The sequence below is a fragment of the Phyllostomus hastatus genome, unplaced genomic scaffold (assembly GCF_019186645.2).
Source record: "Phyllostomus hastatus isolate PE091 unplaced genomic scaffold, TTU_PhHast_1.1 phas_contig_86, whole genome shotgun sequence".
Classification (NCBI taxonomy): domain Eukaryota; kingdom Metazoa; phylum Chordata; class Mammalia; order Chiroptera; family Phyllostomidae; genus Phyllostomus; species Phyllostomus hastatus.
In genome coordinates, this window is record NW_025333977.1 from 22603391 (window position 1) to 22622545 (window position 19155).

Here is a 19155-nt window from a genome sequence, read left to right on the forward strand (position 1 = left end):
GATTATTTTCCACTATCTCTACAACTATATTTGCACTGAAATGTAAGGCTTACAAAAATGAATACTGCGTGTCTGCTTCCAAACAGAAAGACGAATACAAAATTATTCAAGTTAAATATTTTAAGAATATACTTGGATGCCAAGTATTTGAAAAGACCTTTCACTGGAGGCCACTAGAGTTAATTGGTTGAGACTCTGGCCAAACCATCTGTGATACTGCTGGTTTTCGTAACGTGTGATTCTGAAACAGCACAACCAACACTGTTGTACATTCCTGAACACAGAGACCTCTAAACACAGTTCCCATGGACCAATACTGACCACCAATCCGTGATAAAAATCTCTTCTTTCGCCTCTTCCATCGCATTTGCAACATCTTCAAAATATCCTTTGGAGTTAACATACCTGAAAGACATGTTTTTTTCTTTTTGTTTTTACAAAAATTAAAAAGAAAAAGACAGACAAAGATGGCAGCCACTGCCAAGAGTTTCAGTGCAACCACCAATTTATTTTTGTGAATGGAAAACAAGGACTGAGACTACCATCTGCTATATAGACAGTAGAGTAAATAGAAATAAGCAACCTGCTTCTTTTCTGCTGAGAGAACAACACATTGATTGATGTCATTATCATATGGGGTCAAGAGAAGTCTCCCATCCCCTTGAAGTCTTCTAAGATTTAAAACAGAGTGGAAAAAAAATCAGCAGAAAATCATGCTTAGCATGTTTTTCTACCAATTACCAATTCATGGTTAGAAAATCATGCTTAGTGTGATTTTACTCAAAAGAAATATTCAGCAAGTAAATTCTTTTTCTTAAATTATGACTAATGAGTTCAAGAAATCTTCCATTTGCATCATCAAGAAAATTCATAAAGTTAGTTTTTAAAATCAAACTTCAAAATCTTAACTTAGCTATCTAAATAAAGCTCATTGGAAAATTAATCAATGCTCAGGTAGTCCTATAAAGAAAGACTCTTAACAAGTATAATGCATTACATCTTTTCACAGCTTTGAAAACTGAAAAGGTGAATTAGATGCTCTGACTACCCTGACAGTCTTAGAGCAAAAAGATCTTACCATTTAGCTAAAGTGTTCTCCTGGACAGCAGCATACGACCCAAATCGGTGGTCTTTGAGAAAGTTGGTGCCATGTTTCTGGACGAATTCTTCCATGGCGCCTGCCCACCACCGAGCATGTCTATAGCTGTTGCATTTTAAAATAAGTGTCCTTCAGAGAAAAGCAAAATGTGGAAAAGAATGGTCACTCTGTGTTTTGTCTCTTTAAACAAATTTAAGGATCAAGCATTCCCTGTTTTGTTTTGATACTGAGGACATAAGTTGAAAATTTAAGCAAACAGCATCTTATATCAAAAAAGCAGACTTCTAAAAAATTTTGGCAAGATTTTAAAATATAGTCAATGTAGCCAAAATAAATTTTCATGTTACTTATTCACTCATGCAAACACGTGTAAGAGCACTTACTATAGGCCTGGGGCTGTGCTGGGCTTTAAGGAGGATGACAAAGAGGTATAAGGTGAGGTAGGTCCTATGCCTCAATGTCCCTTAGTTGTGGGCTCCTATAGGGGGCATTTCCCTTGGTGCTGCCTGACGTCCATTTCCTCAGTTCCGGAAACATCATGCTGATTGCACCTTAAAAGAGTAATTCCTTCCCAACTCTGAGTTCATGAAACCCACACAAAATGGCATGTTCCAGGCCCCTGATCACAAAGACTGGTTCAGAGATCTGATACAGGGACCCGTGAGAATTGTAGCCTGATTTCTACCGCCCTCCACAGAACAGAAATGCAGTGGCAGGAAGAAGGTTTAATGGCAGTACCTTTGCATTTCCAATAACCAATCCTGGACCTGGCAGAGGAAATAAGGAAGTTCCAAATCCTTCCTTCCACACACATACAAATGTGTATTGGCAAGTGTCTATCTATAACTCTATGCCAGTCAGTGTGAGTAAAGACAGAAATGTATATGTTCAATATATTCATATACATGAGGTTGAACTTTACAGAACCAAATGTATACAGAAAGACATATATATTATATATCTACAATCTTCCAGAAAAAAAATATATATCAACACACACGCTCACTAATAAAATCTATAGTACATGTACACTTGAGTATCCTTGCAAGGTATCTTTCTTAAAATCTGTGTGTAAGCAGAATTTTTCTAAATCAAATCACATTTTAAGTGTTTTTTAAAGTATATCAGTTCATAAAGTAAAATTTTACTTTTTTAAAATGTGAACTACCATTCTTTATCTGTTTGGAAAAATGGTATTGAGTGGTCAACTTTGTTAAAACGGACATGTATCAACACAGGATAGTTTACTCTGATGCCTACACATAAGATATGTTATTGTTAAAAATTTATTACAAGGAAAAAGTAGTTTCATTACTTTTGATTAAGGATAAGTTCTAAATAAACATTTTCAAACATTTATATTATTTTACATCCTTTGTTTAAGGTTGGGAGAAAAAGTTTCTTTAAGAGATTTTGGTAAAATTATTTTTTACCAAAGAAAATATTTACTATTTCAAAAATATCTGAAATTTCTACCTTGAAAGGTTATCAATTCGGAGTCCATATTTTGTCTCTGTCTCCTTCTTCCCCACCTTAATTCTGAATTCTTTATCCACAAGCAGGACGAAGGCTATAGCACCGCTGTCTGGTTTCATATACAGTAAAAAGGAATCTTTCACTATCAACCACCTGGGAAAAGATAAGGAGCATTTTTGAAGTTGTACTGAATTACTGAAACAAAAAGAACAAATTATATGACAAATCTAAAGTAAACACACTGTCAGAGAGTAGACAATTTTATTTTTTACATGGGAGATTTATTTTTAGAAAAGCATTATAAAACAAAAAAATCCAAACCCTTCCTATTATGTTTTTCTAAGAAGTACTGTCACCGAGCAATTCAAAATAATTCATTAGCTTTTTAAACATTAAGGGCAAAGCCTGGAGAAAACCCCTGAAAACAGCAGGCAGTGCTCATGAGATGTACACCGGGGCCCAGCAGTTGGCAGAATGGAATGGGCTGGTGTTTGCTAAAACAAACCGTTATAGAAGAAGCAAACAGTAAGTATATTCTCAGTTTGTTTTAAAATAAAAAGAAAACACCAAGGTGTTTCTTGAATAAGGGAATCCTCATGCCCTGCCAAGGCAATAGCACAGTAATATCATTAGCACTATGTTTCATAAAGAAAGGAATGAAGGAGAAAGAAGCATGGACTGAGGCAGGTTAGCAAGCTACTGTAATAATAAAGAACAGCTCTTCTTACTCTTGGCTGTGGATATGCATCACCTGGGGATCCTGTCAAAATATGCAGATTCGGATTCAGTAGGTCTGGGGCAGAGCCTGAGATTCTGCATTTCTAACACGCTCAGAGGGGTTGCCTACGTTAGGATCACTTTGAATAGTAAGGATGTAGATGGCAGGCACAACCCTGAGAGTGGTAAGAGCAAGACAGAGAGGATGGGACTGATGTCAAGTAAAAACAAATGGCAACTTTGTCCTGCCGCACGTGACACCATATACGCATATTTACCTGCAGTTGTGGAGTGATCAAAGGATTCAGTTGATAACTAAATAAAGTAACAACAGGCATATTACATCACACATTAGGCAAAGTAAAGCACATTATGGGATAAACAAGGCCAGAACAACCTGCACATAAATTAAGTAATATTATAAATGTCACATGGAGACTCAGAATTTAAAAGAAATCTATAAGAAACTTTTACTGAAATTGCTAACCACATTATGTTTTAGTAGCTTTATAATTTGGGATTTAATGTGGACAAGTCTACATGGATTTCCACACAGTTCATTTCATCCATGTGTTTTTTAATGCATGGGCCGTCTCCCTCTCAATAAAAGGGAATGGGATGGACCGAGAATAACTTACAGTAAAGAACATGCATGTGATATTGTTTTACACAGGAAAGATTTAAAGTCACAGAAAGCAAATAACTAACCACAGTGCTAATGTAATGACGGCAATGGCACACCAATGTGGGTCTGGGCTTCCCAGCTTCTCTGGTCAAATGCGTAAGTTAAAGAAATAAGAGGTCTCACACCCAGTAAGCTAAATTCCAAAGGAAGTCTCTTATTTGGGAGCTAACACAGGCAACTCCAAGGTATAAAGGATAATATTCACAATAATTTTCAGCAAATGCAGGAATTATACATTTTATAAGAATTTTGAAAATACTGCTCAATATGAATGACATGGCCATTCTATCAAATGGTAACTCAGTGACTCTGATGGCCATGACTGAGTTATCAGTCCAGACATGGGGCTGCCTATTGACAAAACTTGGTTAAGGCTAAATGAGAGTAGATGGGTCACATATCTGGAAAAGTTCCTTTTCTAGTTGCTGTCCCTTCTCTCAGCTTGACTTTGATGCAAGCTAGAGAACAGACATGTGGCAGAGTCCCAGAGACCTGGTTTACTATGCTGCTGACTGGGAAGGAGCCACAGGCTTTGAAAACACAGACAGCAGGCAGGCTTGCCAATCTGACAAGAAAGTCAAACATACCAGGCTTGTGAACTTGCCTGCCTGGAAGTCAGGCAGGATACCTGAATGGCATCATAGCCAGTTCTGGCCAGAGCTTCACACCAGAGACAACAGTGTGGGGCCACAATAGAATGACCCATATCCGGGTGCACCAGCTCCCATTACAACACAGATCCCAGAAATGCTCCTGAGAGTGCAGGTCATGGCATAACCACCAGGGCCAAGAGCTGCAAAAGATGTTCTCGGGAACCGGCCACCCGGGGCCACCGTGCAGACATGCCCTCCAAAAGGATGCCTGCTGAAGGCAGACACTGGTGCAGGCTATGTCACCCTGCAGGAAGGGGCTGTTTTTCTCTAATTTGCACACCGGCTCCCAAAAGGCTACAAACAGCCCTGCTCAGTAACAGGAATGCAACGGCAGGGTGTACTGCATGGCCAGGGCACTGCTCAGCACAAGAGGGTGCCATTCATATGGTATCTAGGTGAGTGGTTCCTCCCTCGCCCCTCCAAGATGTGACAGCCTAGAAATATGGAATTAGTTAGTAGTGACAGATGAATTTTGAAAGCTAAACACAAAAGATAATAGCTTTTGTTTTGACATTGATGAGTTGTTCTTTCTAAACAGTCAACAGCTATCAGGGTAAACTGACTCTAAGACTTTATTTAGAGCTCTTCTTAGCTATACCATTCATTAAAACTCTTCTGATCTCTTCCCTTTCTCTCTTTTGTCACTAGATTTTCTTTTCTTTAATGAGAGGATATGCATCAAGAAAGAAATCCATCAACCAGTCTTTAGGGAGTCAGCACCGGCTGTGCAGAGATTAAGCACCTGCTTTCAAGTCAGCCTCCCTGGGCTCCAGCTCTGGCTCTGCCACCTGCCTGACTGTGAACTTGGGCAACTGAGCCTAAAGTCTAAATCTATAAAATGAGAGTAACAGCAATGCCAAGCTCCTACGTGTTTGTGCAGATTAACTGAGATGATTCATGTACATTGCTTAGCACAGTTCCAGACACCAATAAACTTGAACTTTTATGAATATTCCTGTTTTAAGTCAGGTGAAATTATGGTCTGTTCTAACAAGGTGCCTATGCTACTACTTGCTGTCACACAAAAATGCAGGCGGGAAGACATGGGCCAGCCATCACCTTCTCAGCTTCATCCCCCACTGTTCTCTCCCACCACCTTGGTCTGGCTGTTCCTCAGCCTGAGAATCTTGTTCTACTCTGGGCTTCTATATTCACTATTCTTCTGCCTAGAAATCGTTTCTTCCAGATCTTTCCATGGATAGTCCCTCCTTGTCAACCATCCCTCTGCTTAAATGTTTTGTAGACAGCATATATGTGGGTCTTGTTTTCTTATCCATTCTGCTACCCAATGTTTTTTGATTGCAGCATTTAAGAAATTTATATTTGAAGTGATTATTGATAGGTATATATTTACTGCCATTATTCTCTATAACTATGTCTTCTGCTTTTTAAAAAGATCTTTATTTATTTATATTTAGAGAGAGGGAAAGGGAGGGAGAAACAGAGGGGGAGAACCATCTATGTGACGGAGAAACATCAGTTGGATGCCTCTCGTATGCACCCCAACCAGGGACCAAACCCGCAACCCAGCCATGTGATCTGACCAGGAACCAAACCTGCAATCTTTTGCTTTGCAGGACAATACCCAACCAACTGAGCCACACCAGTCAGTGAGTTCCTCTGGGGTTTTTTTTTTTCTTTCTTTCTGTTTCTTCTTTTTCAAGAAGACCCTTTAACATTTCTTGTAATATTGGTTTGGTGGTAATAAATACCTTTAGCTTTTTCTTGTCTGCAAAGCTCTTTATTTCTCCTTCAACTTTAAATCACAGCCTTGGTGGGTAAAGAGTCTTGGTTGTAGCTCCTTGCTTTTTATCACATTGATATGTCAATCCCTTCTAGCCTGCAAAATTTCTATTGAGAAATCAGCTGACAGTCTTATGGGGGCTCCCTTGCAGGTTACTGTCTTTCTCTTGCTGATTTAAAAATTGTTTTTTTAACCTTTGCCATTTTAATTATGATGTGTGTTCATGTGGGCCTCTTTGGGTTCACGTTGTTTGAGACTTCCTGCACATCCTGGACTTGTGTGTCTTTTTATTTCACTAGTTTAGAGAGGCTTTTGGTCACTATTACTTCAAATAGGTTCACGATTCCTTGCTTTCTCTCTTCTCCTTCTGGTATCCCTATGATTCAGATGTTGTTATGCTTCATGCTGTCCCAGAGGTCCCTTAAACCATCCTCATTTTTTAAAGTTCTTTTTTCTTTTTGCTGTTCTGATTGGGTGTTTTCTGCTACTTTCTCTTCCAAGTTACTGATTTAATCCTCTGTTTAATCTAACCTACTGTTTATTCTTTCTGGTGTATTCTTCATTTCAGATATTGTATTCATTTCTGACTGATTCTTTTTAACGGTTTCTATGGCCCTTTTTATGTTTGTTATCTCTTGGTTGAAGCTCTCATTTTTATGTCTCACTATTCCTTCCAGTCTCAATGTAGCTTCTTCTGTAAATCCTTGGTTAAAAGACTTCTATTCAGCTAGCCTTCAGTTTTTTGTTCAGGTTGACTGTTCTATATTTTGGTTGCAATTCCAGTTTGGTCCCAAGAGGAGGTGAATGTAACATCTACCTAGTCCACTGCCACCTTGGATCTCCATTGTCCATGTTTTTTACTATAGCTATACAGTGGGTGTGAAGTTCTATTTCACTGTGATTTTGATTTACATTTCCCTAATGACTAGTAATTTCAAGCATGTTTCTTTGTGCCTATTGGCCCTCTGTATATGTTCTTTGGCTGACCAATTTTTCAGTACAATAGCCCACTTGGTTTTTATGTGTATAATTTGTACGCTCTGTCCACAAGTCCAGGTTTGAGAAAAATGTTTAAACAGATGATAAAACTTGGAACTTAAAATGATTTAAAACTTGCTCTGCTATGACTTTCAAAGGATTTATAATTTATAATTTAATTTAAACCTAGTATATAAAAACTTCCCAAATATCTACTTTTTAAAAACAAATACACAAAATCCCTAAGTCTTACCTTCTTGACCAGCGATAGCAGGCTCTTCCATGACCACAGCAATTCAAGCCAGGTATCCTATGTCCCCCGGATCTTTTCATTATCATGCCTTCTCTGAAAGAGACATCAAGTTAACCCATTACTTTCAAATTTCAAACTCTCTCTTAGCTGATACAGCCTTACAACTTGGGACTAAATTTATTACTTCATTCTCACATGACTTTCCTCCCCACTCTTTCTTCCTTCACCCTCAAATAGCTCCGTATCCTATTTGCTAGGCTAAGGACTCCAGCAGCTAACCTTTAAAGCACTCCGGTTGCAGCATAACTGTGTTTTATACACTGCAGGAACTTAAGTATCCTGGCTTCTGGCTCTAAATGCTGAGCATTCCCTCCAGTCATTGCAACAGCCTGAAAAAGTCCTCACACATTGCCTAATGCTGGCATGAGGATGGCTCAGCTGCTGTTCAAACATAGGAAGTGCTCTCCCACAGATTCCAAAGCATTTCTGCATTCATTCATGTACAGTTCTAGAACCAGACTATGCTAAAGGAAACAGAGCAAGGTTTTTAACTTTGGAAAGAGAAAGATCTTGATTTTGAAAGATGTAAAAAGAAAGAATAAAAATGGCTAAACAAATATTTCAGAACAACTACTAACAATGATCATTACTAAAAAATGTTAAGCTCTTTATCGTATCAAGCTCTCATATTTTGAAGGGAAATAATCATTAAGTAAATTTCAATCTTGTTACATAACATACATTTTACACAGTATTATTTTTACTCATGAAAATGAGCAAAGAAAAGCTAATTTGTATAAGTGATTAGAAGAAGGGACATATATTTGATTTGTAAAATTGAGATAAGTAACATGTAACATTATATTAATTTTAGGTATTCAACACAGTGATTCAATATTTGTATAATGTGAAGTGACAGATCACCACAAGTCTAGCTAACATCCATTGTTACAGTTATTTTTTTCTTGTGCTAAGAACTTTTAAGATGAACCGTCTTAGCGACTTTCAAATATATAATATAGTATGTTTGATTTTTAATGAATTCTCCCACACACCACATTTGCTGCCTGTACTAAACATTCCAAGTGTGGGGCTAGAAGAAATTGGTGCTATGAACACATAAGAAAGAGGGTGGAACAGTTGCTACCCTTGTTTAATATAGCAAGATATGTTTTGTATAAATAGATCTCCTCAGCTGCTCTGACTCTGTTGAGGAGAAAAGAAGCTAGCGGTAAAACCAGGTGAGTTCCATCATCATGGCATGCTGACTAATCAAATATTAATGCTTATCAACATTCACACTTCTGTTTAAAGATCCAGCACTGGAACTTACATGCCCTTTGGTCCCAAATCGTGGATGAAAGACAGCTGACTTATATCAAGGAATTCTGTCTGAAAAGAGGCCAAAAACCCATACTTTAAAAAGTTAGAAAAAAGAAAAATTTATGCATTCAAAAAACACATATTAGCTATCGCAGTGTGTAAATACACCTGTGGTACTGCACAGACTACACAGATCAATAACAATGGGACTGCCCTGGAAGAATACAGATTAGAAGTATATACATAGTTAAAACACAAGCAAGAAGGTGATACATGCTCTAATACGTACAAATAAAATGCTTAAGAAGGTCATGGAGAAAGAATTTCCTCCCAGTAGTCTTCTGTATTTGTTTTTGTTGTTGGCAAAGGCAGACTGTGTGGCACAGTGTACACACAAACTATAAAAAACTGTGTAAAGAGAGTGAAGTTGGTGCCAGATTTGGAAGATGGACTAGACTTGGCATGTGGAAATGGGAGATGAAGGGGGCCATAGAACAGGAAAGGCGTAAAAAGGTAATTGGATGCATAGTTAGGCAACAGTCAGCCAGATAAAGGAGAATAATGGAAAATTAAATGCCAAAGTAAGCTGAGCGATGGTTGGGGAGGTCTTGGAATACCAAACTATTCTAATAAAAATGTAATAAAATTAAAATCAAATAACTAATAAAAATTTAATTATGTGTAATTATAATATAAAATTATACTTTAGTGAGTATAAATTAAGAGAATTTTTGATTCATCTTCACTTACTAAATCATGAGATTAAAAACTGTTAATATTATAAAAAACACCAACAGCTAACATTCATAGAAAATACATAAATAAGTATGGCTGTACTTCACTAAAACTTTATTTATCCATACTAAAATATGAATTTAATATCATTTTATGTCAGGAAGTATTATTCTTTGTTTGCTTTTTTCCAATGTTTAAAAATGTAAAAACTATTCCTATCTCATGAACCATATGAAAACAGGCAGTGGGCTGGATTTGGTCCATGGGACATTGTTTACTAATCTCTGGTTTAGAGAAGTTAAATAAATTGCCCAAGATCACTCAATTAGCAATGGGTATTCAGAATCAGGTCAGAGCATCCAGTATCCTGAAAACTAAACTGCAAAAGCAAAAAGTCATTCAACATGTATCTTACTCAAACTAGGTGAACATTAGGTGAGAACATGTAGGCACAGAAAGGAAAATCAATAAATGTTATGTAATTCTTAGCATATGAAGAAGTTTTACCTCATATATTCCTTGAAACAACTAGAGTTTAATATTATTTTGACCCTAATTTACAGAAGGGTGCCACAGTCACCCAGATCTGCCAATGGTCTTGGACTATATCAATAACAGCCTTACTAGAAAAATCGATGACAAAAAATATATGTTCCTGGCATCAGGAAGCAGACAGGAGATAAGACATGGAAAACACTCCACAGCAACAAAATTCTGTGGGAAGAACAATAATACTTACATGTGAAAGTTTTTTAGAGTTATAGAGACAGGGTGGCCACTTTCTAGCTGATATGACATCTCAGAGGAAATAGTGTTTGATCTGGGCTTGTAAATAGAATTAATAAAACACAACAGTTTTTCCTTTAAAGTTTTTATATGTGATTGGAAATATCTAATATTAACCTTATAAGAAAAAAATTACAAATCTCTCAGAGCTGTCTATCCTTGTGAGGTCCAATTAAATAATTTCATTTTTTTTCCTTAGGGTTATTTGAAGAAGTATTTAAAATTCAAAAGAACTTAAAAACCCCAAATAAAACATATCCTCATGTTGAAATTTCTGTATTTTAAAAGTCAAGGTCTTTACATTTCATTTCTTGTATAAAACTTAGTGATTCAGTGCCTTCCATTTTTAATCTGATTTGTGGAAATGCTTACTAATTGTAAAAATGTAGAAACACATATTAGAAATAATACTGCAGACCTGAAACCATAAATAAAAAATATTTTAAAATACTAAGCCACAGCTCTCATTTTATCTCTAGGAAGAGGAGACAAAATGTCAATCCCAGTTTACAATGAAAGAAACTACTACAGAGGGGCAACTAATTTATGCAAAGTTGAAGAATAGTTGAATGGAATACCAGCAAATGGAAAGCAAATGTCAAGGAAATCACTTATCTAATACCAGGGTATTTTCTTATTCACAAAGCTCTTATCATCAAATAGTTGACAACAAAAATATTTTTTGAAATAATTCTGAAATTATAACTTCAGGATATCCTAACAAAATTGTAAGTGTAAAGAATTTCATCTAAATTTAAAAGTATACATTAGCAATGCAGGAAGTTTAAAGTTGTGCATTAATATGAAATTTTAAATTATCCTAATGGCTTAGTAAAGTTTGACTAAAGAGAGATTTTGAGAAAGAAATAGCCCTATATCCTCAAAAGCAATATTGAAGGATTTATATTTTTTCCCTACCTAATCCTCCCAGAATCTGGCAAGTTTTAGTGAGTATTATTATTTTCATAGCAGTATGTTTCCCCAAAAATCTTTTTTCTTTATACTAAAACACATATAGCCAGTTTCCAATTGTGGTTTATAAACCAAGACTTTGACTAGAATGTCATGATAGAGAAAGACATTCCTAGATTCTGGATGCCACCAGAAAAGTTTAAGGAATCAAGATTGACTTTGGAAGCTGATAAAAGCCTCTTGGAGAAATGGCCTGGTTCCTTGCTTATGAGGGAGTACTCAAAATCCTGCAATTATCTTCTGGAGATGAGCCATTTCTGGAGAAGTCTATACTACAAGGGTACAGACTTCCCCCACTAGGTGAGTGTTCTAGGAACCCATCTGTATCAGTGTACCAGAGGGCATTGTTGTGAGGGGCTGCATTGAGCTTCAGTGACTTACTTTTTAAGACTCTTTTAACGCATTTGTCCATTTCATGATGGGTGATTTACAAGCATACCTGCCCACACCATGCTGAGTGTTCAGCAGTTTGTTTTTTTTTTTACTAGAAACGGTATGATCCCCATGCCCTACCCTCCCTATTCACCCAATCCCACCCCAAGTGACTTTTTTTGTTTGTTTCCCTGGATGAAATACGTCCTCAAAGGGAAATGTTTTGTCGATGTGGAAGGGGTGAAATTAAAAAATGGCAGCTTTACTAGAAGGTATCAAAATGAATGAGTTCAAAAACTGTTTTGAGCAGTGGTAAAAAGTCTCTATAGGTATATTGCATCAAATGGAGCGTACTTTGAAATCACTGAAGTTCAACATGTAAGAATAAATACACAATTTTTAATAAATTCCGGGTTTTGGGGGGGTTGCCCCTCATATTCACATGTTTCATAGCAGTCTTTCCAGATAAGGAATGGTGATTGCTCTCCCTGGAGATGGCAAAGAAAGATCCTTAAGACATTTTTGGGGAACTTCAAGAACTTGAGGAACTCACCCAAACTTGTAGGTATTGTAGGCAAAGCCTAATGGGAACAATGTAGCTTAGCTTCTTTGCCCTAAGGGGCTAATTAAAGTTCAATCTGGAGATTCCTTTTGAGATTGCAGCAAAACAGACTAAGAGCCTATATGATCAATTATTATTCTTGTTGTGTTTATGAAAATAAGCAGACCAAATTGGAACTGGTCTTAATGCAGTAGAGAGTCTTGATTTGGCTCTCTTTGATTAAAATGAGGGTGATTTTAGGGGGGAAATGTGTTTCAAAAGAATCTATAATACACAGTGGTGGATATTAGACTTTAATTAAAATTTTATTTTTCATCTACAAACTGAATTGGTTCCTGAATTTTTCTAGTTTTCTCCCAAACTAATGTTTCATTTTTCACCCATTTTTTATTTTAAATTACTGAGAACTAAAAATTTTTTTTCTGAGCTTTGCTCTCACAAGTTATAGCCAAAGGACATGATATATATAATCTTGAGAAATTGCCACAACAGCTCATGCTTAAACAATCTTAGTAACTGATGTTGTGTAAACCATACAGAATTTACATCACCAGAGATATTCAAACTGCAGATAAGAAGGATTATCACTGCTTGCTTTCATTCAACAAAAGAAATTTTGAGACTTACATATAAAAATCCTCTCCACTGACAGACTTACAGACTCAGAAATGGGTTTATAATTTGCTCTTATCACTAACCTTTGTGTTTTTTTTTCTGCTTTCATAGGCATAGTCTTTATTAAATACCTGATTGCTTATTTACAAAATATAGGTCTCGCCTTAGGACTCCATCTTCATAACCACCTCCTCAAATGAGATTCAACAATATAACTGAACTGTCTTATTTTCAGGATTATATAAATGAGTCAATGAAATACGATATGATTTCAAGATAATGATGCTTCAGGGATTCCAGGCTATCCCTACTTTGGAAGAATCCGTTAACAGCTTCTGGGTTCCAGTCTCTGATCCTATTCCCTTATCTGTCTTAGGCAGGGAGAGATTTCCATACCCTACAGGCTGGACTGTGGTCCTCATCAGCAGGAAGCAATTACTGAAGATTTACCATTCTCTTTTCATTACCCCTAAAAGATTTCAGGAATGGAAGTCTCCTGAGGGGGTAATGAGACAAACTAGTAAGCCAGGACAAGTGGAATAGGAAAACTGAGACACACAGTTGAACTGCCAAGCAGTTTAGAGCCATCTAGTAAATCACAAAATCCTACCTTTCCTAAACCAAGGACACTTAAGAGTAAATGGTTTATACTTCTCCCAGACCAGGGGGGAAATAGTTTAAATAACCCTATTGAGAGACAGAGAGATAGCAGAAATCCAATTAGTACCATTTGAGCTAACCATACCCAAAGACAGTGAAGTTAAGGGAATAAATCTCATTTTGGCACATCAGTGTAAAGCTGATAAATATTCTATTGAGATCCTCCCTAAGACCTCCCTGAAACCCCAGCCTTTAAAACCCTCAAGATGAAGGACCCAGCACATACTTTCCCTCCCAGGAGCATTCCTGGGCCTTTCCCTTCCCCTTCTTCTTTCCCTCACAAGCGTGTATCTCCTAAACTCTAAGGGACAGGTAGCAAACACAAGGCCTGTGGGCCGAATCTGGCCCTACACCTTGTTTTATCCAGCCTGGCACCTTGTTTCTACCCAGCAGCAGTACAGAGCTCTCGCTTAACTATTAAGAAGTAGTTACATTTATACAGCCCTAAAATAACATTCAGCCCTTTGAAAGCAACTGCGAGGCTGATGTGGCTCCCAGTGAAAACGAGTTTGACATCCCTGCTCTAAGGGACCAAATGAGACTTGCAACCAGTGCAGCAATGGGCAGCAGCAGCTCATCCTGGGCTAACTGAACCTGTCTGTCCACAAGGCCCCCTTTTCTCTAGCCCTCCAGCCCTGCCTCAGCTCACTTCTTTCCCACAACATTTCTAATGAGACAAAGTAGCCCCGCCTAGTCTCTCTCCTGTTGCTTCATATATCCTAAGCCCTTCCTTGTTTCCCTGTCTCCAGCTTAAACAAAACAAAATAACAATCCCTGTTATAAAGAAAAAGAAAAATCTCTGACAATAAATACTCTAATACAGATTTATCAGATTGAAAGTAAATGTGGCAAGATCAATTTAGAAGCAAACCTAAACAATACAACTCAAAATTTAACAAAGATTGTGTTGTCTCAAACTTTTCACTGTATCTTCAGTGATAAGAGTTCCATTCTCCACTTGGGCAGGTGATTCTTAGGAGGAAGATCTAATCATTAATTTAGCCTGACAATATTTCACTGGGCTTATTGTCCTTGAATAATGTACTAATCAATATCTTTCCCCCTCGAGGAACTTTAAAAAAGCGTGTTAGGGAAACAGTGAAGTGAAGAGTTCCCATGCAGAGGAACTACAAACAAACCCTAAGGGTAAAAAACAAACCCTGGAATTTACTTGGCAATCACATACACATTGTTTCACTACCCTGTCTTTGCATTAGAAGAGAAGGGGGATTTTCAGAGGTCCCCTATATTCCTGAGGTAACAAAATTCAAGAGAGCGACCAAGTAGGAAATTCTCAGAAGTTAAGACAAGAACGTGGGTTGGACAGTACCCTCGTAGTAAGGGTGGGAAGTGGGTTCAACTACTCCAGCAAAGGCTGCCTTCCAGGTAAAATACAGCTCTGGGAAAAAAGAGCAGACAGCTCATCTGCAGCGAAAACAGAGAGGCTGGACCGAGGCCTCTGGACTTTCCCACGTCTAAGACTCACATGAGAATGACAACACTTCCATTAATTTGCAGATGCTGCTGTTTAAATCAGTACAGCTTTTCTCTGTTGGCATGGAAACACTGTGGGTGCACCTTTATTAATCTTTACTCACTCTCCCCCTCAAGCTAAATTTATTCATCTTACAAAGCAAGGGACAGGTGAGTTCATTGTTATTGATCCATGGGATGTTCATCCTCAGATTCCTTACCTTCAGCATGGTGATTTCAAGCTAATTACCACCTTGGAGATAAGAAATCTAAGTTCGGGAATCAGGTGATTATCTTGAAGTTAGCAATATCACCCTATCAGCTTAGAACCCTTCTCTGGGAAATTATGCCCTTTGTTCCATTTCTAGAGTTTAACATTCAGTCAGGAAAAAGTACATTTATTGTTTCCAATGGCTCATTCTTTAAATTCCCTGGAAAATAAGCATTTTCCACTTATTAATTAAAATGCCATCGAGTGGGTTTGGTACTATAGCCAAAATCAATACAAATCAGAACACACAAGGAATCCTGTTTGAAATTCCATGTTATTGTACAATTGAGTAAATATTTCTGTTTAGAAAAAACATATTTAGGCCTTGAGAAGAGGCCAAATACATTTGGCCCCATTTTACAAATGCGTAGAGAAAACAGAACAAATTACCATTCATCTCTGAGGGAACTATCTGAAGCTAAACCCACTAAAACACTAGGACAATTTGTTTTTCAGAATCTCAGGGAGAAAAAGAGGAATAAAAACAAAGGAAGTCTTCATACTCCTGGAGGGAAAAACACTTGTCTAAATACTAACACAACCAATGACCATGTAAAAGTAGGAAGAAAGAGCTGTCCAAGTCTGATTTCATCAAAATTTTATTGAAATTAGGGACATGATCCTATCTGATCTCTTGACCTCTGATGAATGACCCTATTGGCCTAAGGACCCAAATTACTTTATAATAGGTTTGTCTTACACTTAGAAAATATAAATGAATTATTCATGATCATATAAAATAACTTCTTAGTATGCTTTTTGCAGACAGCAGTTTTAATATTTCTCACAATTATCAAGGGAGACACAGATGCCCATCTAATTTCACAAATATGAGGTAGAGGCCTGTAAATCTAGTCTGTGGGCAGATCACATTTAGTGTGAAAGGAAAACAATGTCAGAGAATGAAGATATATGAAATTGTATCCTATAGTTGAATCATTTTTGAGAGTTCTGCTGTTGCTATCAAAAACAAGGGGTAACACTGTGGCTCAGTGGATTGAGCACCAGACTACGAACCAAAGGGTTGCTGGTTTGATTCCCAGTCAGGGCACATGCCCAGGTTGCAGACCAGGTCCCCAGTGGGGGGCATATGAGAGGAAACCACACATGGATGTTTCTCTCCCTCTCTTTCTTCTTCCCTTCCCCTCTCTAAAAAATAATAAAAATCTTTAAAAAAACCCAAACAAACAAAGAGTAACATATATTCAGACAGCTATAACCAGGTTTTCCCTTCCAAAGGAAATGTTTAGAAGACATTCTGGAATTTCTAAATACAATATGGGTCAACCTTGGAAAGCTGTTTATGACTAAAAAAAGATATTAAAATAAACATTTAAAAATTGTTTAGTCAACATTAGAATCCAAAATGTAATAATGTACATGGAAAGAGAAGACTAAACCCAGCAAGTACTGTTCTAGAACCAAAAGAAAGAGTAAAAGTACAGCACAGACAGCCAGAAAAGTAAAACAAATGGAAAATCATTGCATCTGGTGCTAGTGCACATTTAAATAATTCCCTATTAAATAAAGCAACATAACTGAAAACAGATTTCAGAGAACACAACAGGAAGCAGCATTTTTATTAGTAAGAGTAGCAATAACCTTATTTGTTACGTTCTTTCAAAGTTCAATGTTTCTGAGTTCTAGAAGGGAAGAAATCCTTCCCATCATCCTTCTCTTGAGGTCCAATGGTTGGACCCAAATTTCTGGTTTCCCTAGGAAAACTCTTCTCCAGGATCATGAAACCATACAAGCTCCTTCAAGTCCATCATCAAACATCACAGGGCAAGCTGCTGCAGAAAGTGGGTCATGGTCAACTCGGGTCATTTCTGTGTAAAAGGGACCAGTTGGATATGTGCCCTACCCTCTAAATAATACACTGGCAGACAGCAAGCCGTCAGAGCTAACAAAAGACTCCTAAGGGTGAAGGCACTTTTGCTTCCTCTCCTAAATGCACAGAGGCCTTCCCTCTTTCTGTTCAGTATTTATGTGATAGCACCCTGTAAACCAGAGGCCAAGTCAGAGCTGCACCTGCTTTGAAGCTCTGCACAGACACCGCATACATACACTCAGCCCCCCAGCAATATAATGCATACAGACACAGACACAAAGTATGCTAATCCAGTGCACTCTCAATTGGCTGGGCCTTTACATAATTGAAGACTAATCCTTTAAAAACACCACACCTTCCAGGGCCTCTAAGGGAGTAGAGCTAGTAGTTTTCTGATTCCCTCTGTAAAGCCTGCTCCCCCATGCTGGCTGCTATGTGCCTCCCAGCTGTTTCCAAGTCCCATCTTCTCTTATTTTCCAGGAGGTTCTTCTCTCCCTAGCATTTCCCATGCTTCTCACTTTCACATGAAAAGGCAGGCCTTTTATAAGCATCACAGGCTGATCAGATGGCATTCACAGTACCGTCTGTATAATCTTTGAGTATTCAACTCTGCTCAACTGTTTTCATCACTTCCTACTTAATGTTTTCTTGTAAGGGTTAGAAATGCTTTGAGAGATTATTCTGGAAGCCTGAGGAGAAAAGAAGGTTGATTTCTAGATAATCAAGCCTGTAGCTGCATTTCAAGATCATTTAAATCCATTGTTATAGACAAATTCAGCTATATTTTATATTTTAAAATAGCATCACCGTACCTTAGATCCTTGCTGTCAAATCAATTTTGTATTCATTTTATTTATTTTAATGCAAGGAATAATTCTAAAGTGGATACAAGCACTTGTGTAAATAAAATGATCCAAAATTTAGCTGACAATTTACAATTTTATAAATTCAAAACTTAATCACTAAATATACTTACTGTTGCATGATAGTTTCTATACATGGGCATTTTTAGTAACTTGGTCAAGTAATCTTCCAGTTGTTTCTGTAATGCAAATACTTGAGATAAGAGATAATATCATCACACTTACAGAGAAATTTAGACAGTAGCAATAATGTGATCACTGGCCCATCTTAACTTCAGTAAATGATTCAATGATTTGCTACTATTATCACTGGACAAGAGATCCCGAATAGCATTAAGGAGTTATTTCCACAGTCCCCCTGAACCAATACTTAAATCTCTTCTTGCCATTTTACTTTCCACCTGCTTAGGTCTTCTGTAAGCTGCTCACAAGGCCCCAGCTGTACGTTCTTTTAATCTGCTGTGGTTACTAGCACAGAACTTGCCCATAGTGGGTGGTTTTACAGCATTTGTTGATTTTTATCAAAAACCTGAATTTCCTCAATTCTAACACTGGATTGACTAGAAGATACACTGCCATTTTTAAACAGATTTTCAGGGAGAAACAGGAAGGGTGGCTAAATAAAAAGTTTCTAGTAAATTGTACCCTGATTTCGAGTATGTTCAAGTGAGAGGGGTTAGGGGGATGTCCACTACACCGACTGCAACACATGCTGGAGCACCGGCTGTTACAGCCACTGCTGATCGTTTCCAACCGCACTCGTACATGTACACACGGCAACCCCAGCTGTAGAATTTTATTTGTCTAGGTGTCCTGGGAAATAAGTATCCTAGGTCCCTAAAAAGGTTTTAAACAAGATGGCAATTACAAAGGAGAAATAAAAAATGCTTTTCAGACCCCAAAAGTTTTGAATGGGAAAACACCGCTAACATTTATTTGTTAATTTTCTAGTAAAAGAAATTAGTTCATCCTATGCAGGACCACATCACTGAAGCAGAGCAGGCCTGAAGCTTCTACCCTGCTGATGCACATGCCTGCAACCCTTTCCTACTCTTCCTACACCCTAACTGCCCCATCTATAGTTTGG

General features: G+C 37.6%; 1 protein-coding gene across 4 annotated transcripts in view; it reads right to left on the bottom strand.

Annotated features, from left to right (window-relative positions):
• Positions 1-19155, bottom strand: part of PLD1 (phospholipase D1) — a 180076-nt gene that overhangs the window by 90897 nt on the left and 70024 nt on the right. For all 4 annotated transcript variants that reach the window (XM_045850837.1, XM_045850833.1, XM_045850835.1 and 1 more), the window contains 6 exons: positions 18182-18247; positions 8939-8997; positions 7606-7698; positions 2576-2728; positions 1079-1228; positions 322-405 (listed from right to left, as the gene is read on the bottom strand). In XM_045850837.1, the coding sequence (XP_045706793.1) occupies positions 322-405; positions 1079-1228; positions 2576-2728; positions 7606-7698; positions 8939-8997; positions 18182-18247 (605 nt within the window). The remainder of the gene's footprint in view (positions 1-321; positions 406-1078; positions 1229-2575; positions 2729-7605; positions 7699-8938; positions 8998-18181; positions 18248-19155) is intronic.